General features: G+C 37.9%; 1 protein-coding gene across 1 annotated transcript in view; it reads left to right on the plus strand.

Annotated features, from left to right (window-relative positions):
* The first annotated feature begins 296 nt into the window (after positions 1–296).
* Positions 297–9882, plus strand: part of TLK1 (tousled like kinase 1) — a 157711-nt gene continuing 148125 nt past the window's right edge. Inside the window, exon 1 of the mRNA XM_027865956.1 lies at positions 297–513. Coding sequence (XP_027721757.1) covers positions 363–513 — 151 coding nt within the window. The 5' untranslated portion in view covers positions 297–362. The remainder of the gene's footprint in view (positions 514–9882) is intronic.

The raw sequence follows: 9882 nt of genomic DNA on the forward strand, positions 1-9882 counted from the left end.
GCCGCCTCCTCCTCCGCCGCCAGCCCCAGCCCCCCCGCCCCAGCGCAGCCGCCGCCGCCGCTGCTGCCGCCTCGGAGACAGGGGTGAGGAGCGGGGGCAGACGGACGCAGTGCGGAGGGGACGGCAGGTTGTGCCCGCGGAGACCTCGCCAGGCTCTCCCCTTCCCCTCGGAGCGCCCTCCTGCCGGCGACCCCCCAGCAATCCCCCCCCTCGACGCCCGCCCTCAGCTTTGCCTTCCCTCCCCTTCCCCTCCCCTCCCTCCCCATCACGGCCCCGGCCATGACTGAGGCGGATGCCGGTGCCGCCGTTGCCGCCGTTGCCGCCGCCGCCGGGGGGGTGTCCGCTTCCCAGAAAGTAGCTTGATGAGTGTCCAAAGTAGCAGTGGAAGTTTGGAGGGGCCGCCATCTTGGTCCCAGCTCTCCACGTCTCCAACCCCGGGCTCGGCGGCGGCGGCGGCGGCAGCAGCCAGGTCCCTGCTGAATCACACGCCGCCATCCGGGAGGCCCAAGGAAGGTAAATACCGCCGCCCCGAGCCGCTCCTCCGGCCGGGGCGCCCTCTCGGACCCCAGCCCTGTTCCCAGGGACCCTGCAGGTGGGGGATGGGGCGGCCCGAGCCGGCCCGGGGGCCGCCGCCGGGGCTGGGGGGTGCTTGGGTGGTGGGGTGCTTCGGGGGGCAACTGGGAGATGGAGGCGCGGGCACGACGCACCACTTTTTCTGGCGTGCCTCGGGGTCCGTCCTTGCTCCTGGAGACGAACCTTGGAGCTTAGTTACTCTTTAACACCCTTCTCCTAAATCGGTGGTGGATCTCACCTCCCTCCTCCCTCTTCCCCACTGCCTTCATCCTTCTTGTGCCCCCTCCCCTTTCCCCGTAGCCTATTGCACTCCTCCCACAGAGGCGGTCCCCTTCCTGAAAGCTTCTGTGCTGCCTGAAACTGGCCAGCGTGCTTCAGGCTGCCTCTCAGGAGGAGGGGGTCGCTTCCTTGTGGGGATTCGAGAGGGACGTTCTGGGGGGAAAAAAAAAGGTTGTCGTGGAGGACTTTGATCCCTTGCGCCGCCCCCAGAGTCATTGAAAAGACAAACCTTCTTGAAGGCAGGTTTCCTAAACCACCCCTTCCAAATGGTTGCAACTTTCCTTCCCCATCACCCCTGGAGTGTTCGTGCATTCTTGTTTTCTAGTGTAAGTGGAACACTTCCTTGCTAAGAGAAAAGGATATTGTGCAGTGTGTGTGTGTGTGTGTGTGTGTGTGTGTGTATAGAATATCAGCATAAAGGTTATGTGCAAGCAAGTCATTCTTGCTCTTTTCTGTTACAATTGCTGTCCAACTTCTGGCTCCTTGCATTCAAATATGTTGCCACCAGATGTAGCAATTATACAGCTAGTGAGTTATAGGAGGGCTTTTAGCTAAAATTACAACTTGCTGTATTTAATTTAAAAGTATTGAACGTAAAATGAAATCTAGGAATACGTCTGTATTTGGAGAGGAAAGTGCCCCCTATAAAATCATGTTTTGCCCTAACTTTAGCAATATTCTAATCAGGCTCTTGGAAATTGACTCAAACGCCCATAGGCAGTGCCTTATTCAGAAAAGGTTGTAGCACCATTTTTATGGGGGGGGGTCGACAAAAGGTAAATATACTGTAATGAATCTTTGAATGACATCAAAGACCTTATTTCGAAGGACGTGCATAGTGCAGCTTATTTTGAAAAGATTTGTAAAATATTTAATATTCATAGCTATGAAAATGTATAATCACTGGGGTGTCCTTTTAATCTCTGTACCAGTAGTTGACAGATATATCATTCCTTGTCATTGTGGTACCTATGAGCATGTGTGAAAGTGACAATAGCAGGCTCAAAGATTGGCATGAATATGCTCTAGAAAATTCATGAAAAGGTTTGATTTATGGCATCCATTAAATATGCTGAATAAATTGACAGACATTTTCTGCTTTCACCTCACCTCCAAAAACTGCATGCTAATTATTTTTTAAAATGGTTTGAGTATATTCTGGCTCAAATTTAGCAAATCAATTCAATTTAAAAATTCTGTGGCATCTTGTGTTCCTCCTTTCCTTAATGCTATTTAAATAGTATGGTAGTCCTTACCATGTTATTTCTGATTTGTTATGTAGTTTTAGTTGAATTATGATAATGAACTGGAAAAAGACCAATATGAAAAATACTTTGTTTTTTCTGCCTTTTTCAGGGTATGTTGGCCCATTTGGTTGTTACTTTGCATCAGTGAACAACAAAATAAACTAGTAGTTTTCACGCTACAAAAATCTAGACTCTCAAACTTGAGAGATTATATAGTAATAACTTTTGTTGTCAGGAATGACGGTTGTGCTCTTCCAAAAAAAAAAAAGTATGCAGTTGGAGTGGGGAGGGGATGAAAGGAAATAGTCAGTAGTAGTTGTTTAAAACTGAGCTTTATGAAATAGCTGGGTTTTTTTGTTTTTGTTTTTTGTTTATTTTTTTTGCTGTGGTCTAGATTGTGGCGAATTTTGTGTCAATTTAATAGATACTAATTCTTGAAACACCAGGATATTTTTGTTGAAAGCTTAAAATTCACATCAAGTAACTCTAAGGGCTCTGTGGGATGTTTCCATTTGACAAGAAAGTAAGCTACAGTGTTAGCCCTCTGGGGTTATGTTTTCATCTCAATGCATAGGACTTTAGTATCTGAGTTTACATTAATGCTAAGGGGAATTGCATATCTAAAACCCCAAGTATCTGCATCATAATATGTTGCGTTGAGTATAAATCCACAGCTTACAGTTTAACAAGTGCTTAGCACATTTTCCCAATTCTGCATGTCAGTATGTTATATAAATATGAGATGATTTGAGAGATATGTGAGGAACTCAATTTATTCTCTTGTTGAGTGCTTGTAGCCATTAATGTAAATGGAACTTGCCTGTATGTGTGAAGTGAAAACAGACTGATGTCCTCTGAAAAAATATGTTCCTTAATTTGTTAATATATTATTATAGTAAATTTTAAGTTTCAAGGATAAAGTATTGATTATATTTTCAGATTTGATCTACTCCAGTGAAACAGATTTAACTTTTTAAATGGATTCTTATAAGAGAATGTCTTAATCTGTGGATTGATTTATTTGACCTTTTTGAAGTTGTTTAAAAAAGGTTTGTGACCTAATGCTTTTAGTGATTTGAATGCCATTATTGAAGTTCTCAGCTCCTCCTCACTTAAAAAAAATTAAAGCCAATCCCAAGTTTTCTAATGTGGGTCTGGGAAATTTGTTGGAATAACTGTAGTGTAGACCTGTTGCTTTATTCTTGTGGCCTGGGGCAGTTTCATTTTGTCTTTTTAATCTATGCTTGACCCCCTGGTGTTAAATGTTTGCTTATTTGAATTCCATGAGTCTCCTGAGGTGGTTGTTTTTTTTTTTAATTCAAATATTTTAAAGTACCAACTATGTGCCTGGCAATGCTGGGTGCTGGAATTACAAAAATGAAAACGAAACTCTTTAGGAGCTGTATGGGAATTGATATCTAGTATTCCTGTTTGATCATTTAAAGCAATGACATCTCTGTTTTTCTTAATGATCTTTAAACTGTAGGGGATAAAAAATTGGTAAATAAATCAAACTCAACTGCAGTTTACTTGAGCTAGTCCTTAGAGCCTAATTTCACATAAACTAGTGATTTATTTGTGGATCAGTGTATGAGTTATTATTAATGTAATCAAATTATTAAGTTAGGAATCTTTCCTTGAATTTTCTTTTCTACTCAAATCTGCTTTATCCTTTCTATGAACTATGAAGTAGCATTGCTTTTATTGAACATTTACTATAAACCTGACAAAGCCTACTAGACGTTAATTCATAAATGTGGAATTGCAGAACAATTAAGTTGTTGTTCTTCCTGTTTCTATACTTGAAAAGAAAGCATTACTCTGATGATAGCAATTTGAGTATTTGATTCCATATGAAAATAGGAGAAACTGAAAACGAGGGTTTACTCGTTGTTTCTTACAAACCTTTGTGTTGTCAGAGACCTAGAAGTGGGTTTCTTAGTATGTTGCTCACATTTCATCATACAGTCTTAGACTGTATTTGCAGAAGAATAGTGTTCAGGTCATAAGAAGAAAATTGTAGTGAATTCTGTCCTGGTCAAATCACATCTCCAGTATTGTATTCATTTATGGGTGCAGCATTTTAAAAGAGATTGAATAACTGGAAAATATCCAGATGAGGGTGATGAAGGTGTTCTGGAAACAGTTTCACGTGAAGAACTCGAGATGTGTAGACTGGAGAAGTGACAACTAAATGGAGATGTGATACTGGTCTGCTTAGCTTCTTAGAGACAAATAGAACCAGTAGATGAAAGTAACAGGGACTAGATTTCAGCTGAATACCAGGACTTTTCCAACAACTTACAGCTTTTCAACAGTGAAGTGAGATGTGTCTAGCACCCTGTCTCTGGAAGGTTTCAGGGAGAGGCTGGATAATCATCCATCATAGAAAAAATTCTTGCATTGTGGAAGAGGTTGTTCTAGATGACCTTTTCAATTACTTTTTAGTTCTAAGATTCTAATTAACTTTTCTACATTTAGACTGTATTTAAACATCTACAGACATTGTGGAATATTCTCTTGTCAGCAGTATGAAATTGTATTGTTGATTTCATTGCTATTTTGCATTTATATTGTGCTTTTTCTCCGTAGAATTTTTTCTGCACTTATTGGAGTAAATATGATCAGTCTTCCTGCAATCTTGTTAAATTCCCTGTGACATATATAAGCTTTGAAGACATTTTAGGGAATCATGTACTGCTTATGGTATCATTTAGAAGAGCTATAGTAGGTTTGAATGTAGAATTTTATAATATTGTAGGGTACTGATTTTCAATTTTGAAAGAAAAATTGTAAACAAAATAGTCTATGTAGACTTTTTATTTGTAACATTTGTTGCAAATTCAAGAGTAAAATACTTTAAAATGCTCCAATTTTTTTTTAAAACTGAAGATTCCTTAGAGAGGTAGCATGAAGGAAAATTGTTTAATTAAATAGATCTCTTGAGTTTTTCAAAATGCACATGTTAAGTAGCACCAGAAGACAAAACCAAATGAAGAATTTTAATATTCCTTATTCAGACAGTCATCTGCTTATGCAATATTTGCCCCTTAATTATGGAAATTAATATTTGTGAGGTATTCTGTGTACATGATAGTCATAATCTGTGACTCAGATTCAGTGTTTAGATGTTTAAGGAAATAGACACAAAGTGCTTTAATAAGTTGACCAACTGAGGTCAATGTAGCAAGTACAGTTATTGATGGAGCCTTTCATTCAAGCAGCATTTATTAAATGCCTGCTTTGTATAAGGATTTCATATTTTGCTGCATGTAGATCAAATGGTTCATTTTTGATTCAAGGACAATCTTTAAAATGTCATTCATTTTCATTATCTTTTGTTTTTTTGCACAGTCTACAAGAAAGGTAACAAAATATAGGAAAAACTATGAGTCAGAAGATCAGAGTTCTGGTCCTGTTTCTGTTAGTAACTCTGTGAGTTTGCACCTTCATAAAATCATCAATTTCAACATTCTCATTTTATAGATTAGGAAACTGAGACTCATAGAGGCTACATCATTTAATCCGAGTTTCACAGCTAGTTTGATTTTGACTTTCCTACTGTGCCATATCATTCTGTAATGAAAATGTTAGACTATATTCCCCAAGGTGTCTTCTAGTTCTAGCATCGACACTATTCCTTATACCTTTCTGTGGGTGGCAGGTCACAATTTCCTGCTTAAAGATAGAAAAACATTTCTCAGGGTTGTGACTTCTTTAAGATCATAAAAATCAATAAAGTTCTAGTTTTGATTCTAATGTGAAGACATCTAAGTTCATGTGGGTGCAGTAATCCTAACTTTTTTAGAGTATATAATCTAAAATATTGATATAGACATACAAAAGAACATAAAATTATGTACTATATACAATAGAGATGCCTGTCTATCATCTTTAACAGTTATAGCTATTGGATAGCTCCTTATATTGAGCTGAAATTTACCTTCCTGAAAACTCTCTCTCCTCATTGATTTTTGTCTTCAGTAGTTACATTCTTAGATACCTTATCAGAAAGTGTTAGACCTTTCAGATGTCTTAGATGAACATAGTTTCTCCTAGTACACTTTAAAGTATTCTGTTTTACTCATTCTGTACATTTTTTTTTTAACCTGAGCAGTAATTTTTTGCATGGGTTCTTTCCTAAAAACTTCTATCTCAGCTATCCTTGAAGACAGGGGTTCTTTAACATTTTTGTATCATAGACACTTTTGTCCATCTTTTAAAGTCTATTGGCTTTAAAGCCCATTAAACCCGCTCTCAGAATGTTTTTAAATGCATAAAGCATATTATTTTAAAGGAAACCAATTACACTGAAATAAATGTGTAATTTTTTTCCCTTCCAAATTTCTGAACTTCCTGAAATCTATGCACAGACCAGATTAAGAATCCCTACTTTTTGATCACGTCTCTTTTTGCCCAACAATTACAGAAACTTTGTGGCTGGGCTTTGTGCCTTCAGTTAATGGAAGACAAGTTCCTTGAGAGTCAAGATGCTTTCTCTGTGGTGTCTTCAGTACCTCTACAGCAGCTGCCACAGTCACACTTTAGACTCCTGTCTGTCCTGTTTCTGATGCATCCATTCCCTTACATCTTCAGATACTGAACATCTCAGCAAAAACATCAACGGTTTCCAGAGATTTCCTGGAATTGGTATAGACTTTGTATATCTCTACACTTTGATGTAATTAAAGATCCTTCCCCTAGCCTATGTCTTTTACTTATTTTTTAACTTGTTGAATTTAGAACCAAGTTAGGAAGAAGAAGTTGTAAAAATGTATGGGCTCATGCTCTTAATACCAAAACAAAACAGATCTCTTGCTTTTCATGGAAATGAGGTATTGGCAATAGTGGATAGAATATTGGAAGTGAAAGGGACCTTGGGAAGACATGAGTCCATATCTTGTCTCAGACACTTTTACTTAGCTTTAGCCTAAGTCTCAATATCTTCATTCTGTAAAATGGAGATAATAATAGCACCTATTTCAAAAGCTTATTAAGAGCCCCAAATTAGATAATATATGTAAAAATGCTTTGCGAATCTTAGGTGCCATATAAATATTAGCTATTATTATCTGTGTTATATAATCATAATTGTTTTATGTAACCATGACCACTGAAAGATTCTATTATTATGTTCATTGTGTTCTATTTAATAAGGCAGTAAAACATAGTAGCAGCTTTTTAGAATAATTCTTGGTAAAGTTTGAAACGGGAAGAGATTTCAGTTAGCCATCAATTAACAAAAAGTTAAATTGGCCTAAGTACAAGGAAAAAGGACTTCATTTAATAGACATTTATTACTCACCTGCTATTTGCCAGGTGCTGTCCTAGGTGCTGGAGATGAAAACACAAAAGGAACCAGTTCTGCCATTTGTTACCTATGTGACCTTGGGCAAGTCACTTAATCTTTCTGAACTCTGGCTTCTCATTTAAAAAATGCAGAGATGAGACTAGATGTAGTCTGAAGGCCTTTTCAGTTCTACATCTGTGATCCTGATTATTCCAGTTGAGATATTTCTGTGAAAAGAAATGAAGTTCAGTCAACCTACCTTTAAGAGGGAGGAGTTTGTGAGACACATTTCAGTTTTGTATAAGGAAAAAAAAAACTGGCCAACAATTATAACTGTCCGGAAGGGGAGTGGGCTGCCCTGGTAGTAAGTTCTCCAGTGTGGAAGGCCTTCAAGTAGAGATTGGATGACAACTTATTTGGGATGTTGGAGAAGTGATTCCTATTCTGGTACTTGCTGGACTAGATGGCCTTTGATGGTCCCTGCCAGCTTTGAGGACCTATAATTTTACTCTTCCAACATTAACACTTCATATACTTATTTTAGATACACTGGACACAGTCTTGCCACCTTCCTCATCTCAGAGAAATTCATGCCACCTTCACCCCATGCCTGGAATTATGCTTTCATAAGCAACATTCTGAATTATAGAAGTTCCAAAACTCAGGTTGAGTGCTTCCCTGACAAATCTGGCTTTTAAATTCCTTATTGATAAGATTGTTTTATGTTGACTCTTATTGGATCTTTGTAAGGACCAAAGGTTTGAAGATAGTTGAAAGTGGAATTGGCCCCAGAGGTAGAACTAGGACTGAACCAATGTGTGTAAGTTACAGGGAGTCAGAATCTAGAGGATTATAAGGAAACATTTCCTGGTGGAGCTACCCAAAAGTGAAATGGACTGCTTTAGGAGTTCTTTTCTGCCCAAGGTCATCAGATTGGATAATCACATGTTAGGGATAATGGGGGGGGGGGGCGTTCATAATTTAAGCATGGTTGGGATTAGACTTCTGGGCCTCTTAGCCATCTTCCAGTTCTACGATTCTTCTAATGCTTTGAAAAGGGTGTAGTTTTCTTCTGGTTGCCATTCCAATTAATGACAGTTTTTGTTCTGTTCATTTCTTTTACGTATCTTTTCTAATGCCAGCCTATCTCTGGACTTAAGTTTTGCTCCGAATGATATAATAGTTTGAAGTAGATTATTCATTGGAATGTTAAATTTTGTGAACATATCCCACTGATGTTATTATATAACTGTGCATGATATAATTGGGGTAAATCAGAATTATTTACAAATTTTTATGTAAGTGGAGAAAAGTTAGAGGGCAGGAAAAGTTGTAAGAGACCTCAACCCTTGATATTTGTTAGGTAAACTATGTCCTAGGCTAGACATTATCTTTTTCACATGCTTAGGAAAATCGATTCACTATGATATAATTAAAAGCCAACATGTAACAGTTTGAAATTTAGAAAGTGTTTTACTATATTATCTTTGATACAACCTTCTGTGTTGGTATTCTCATTTTATAGATGAAGAAATTAAGGCCCAGAAATTGTATATTGCCTGCACTTAGAGTTTTTATAACATTGGAGATAGAACTTGAGTCCATACATGAGTATGCTAAATTCATTGCCCTTTCCATTTTACTATACTGCCTCTTAATATAGAACAAAGTAATAAGGGAAATACAGGATGGGGGTGGTAGATTCAATATATAACATTTCTAAACATCAGTTTTCTTTTTTTAAGACTGCAATTTTTTGTTTTTGGTAGAGGTCAGGAGTTTTTAACTTGGGGTCTTTGAACTTTTTTATATCTATATTTTGATAACCATTTCAATATAATTGGTTTCCATTATAAGTTTATGTATTTTAAAAACATTCTGAGAAAAGGTCCACTGGCTTCACCAGACTGCCAAAGGAGTCCATGATGCAAAAAATGTTAAGCAATCCTGGTATAGATTAAAATTTTTTTTTAAATTTACACCTTAATTTTCCAACGTCTTCATTTCCAAATGTATTCTTTCCCCTCCTCTCTCCTACCTAGGAAGCTATCTCTCAAATAAAAGATAAAATGGGAGTAGGGAGGAATTTCAGCAAACTAGCCAACACATCAAATGAATCTTAAATTAACACTTGTAGTGTTCCATATACATAGACACACACCTCCTAGAAGGAGGAAGTAAGGGGAATTTCCTAAACTCTTCTTAGTCACTGTTATTCAGTATTCAGTTTTGTTTCATTGTTTCCATTTACTTTGTTGTACTCATACGTAGTTTCCCTGGTTCTGCTAACTTCACTCTGCTTCTGTTCATGTAAGTCTGAATTTTTTATATTAGTTGTTATTTTCACTATGGTAGTATTTTATTACATTGATGTAGCACAGTTTGGTTGGGCACCCTCCTTGTAACTATTTCTTTACTACCATAAAAAAGTTCTGTTATAAATATTTTGGAGTGTATGAGTTTTCTTTATCTTTGACCTGCTTGGAGTGCATC

This window comes from Vombatus ursinus, unplaced genomic scaffold (assembly GCF_900497805.2).
Source record: "Vombatus ursinus unplaced genomic scaffold, bare-nosed wombat genome assembly UNPS02014779.1, whole genome shotgun sequence".
Lineage (NCBI taxonomy): Eukaryota > Metazoa > Chordata > Mammalia > Diprotodontia > Vombatidae > Vombatus > Vombatus ursinus.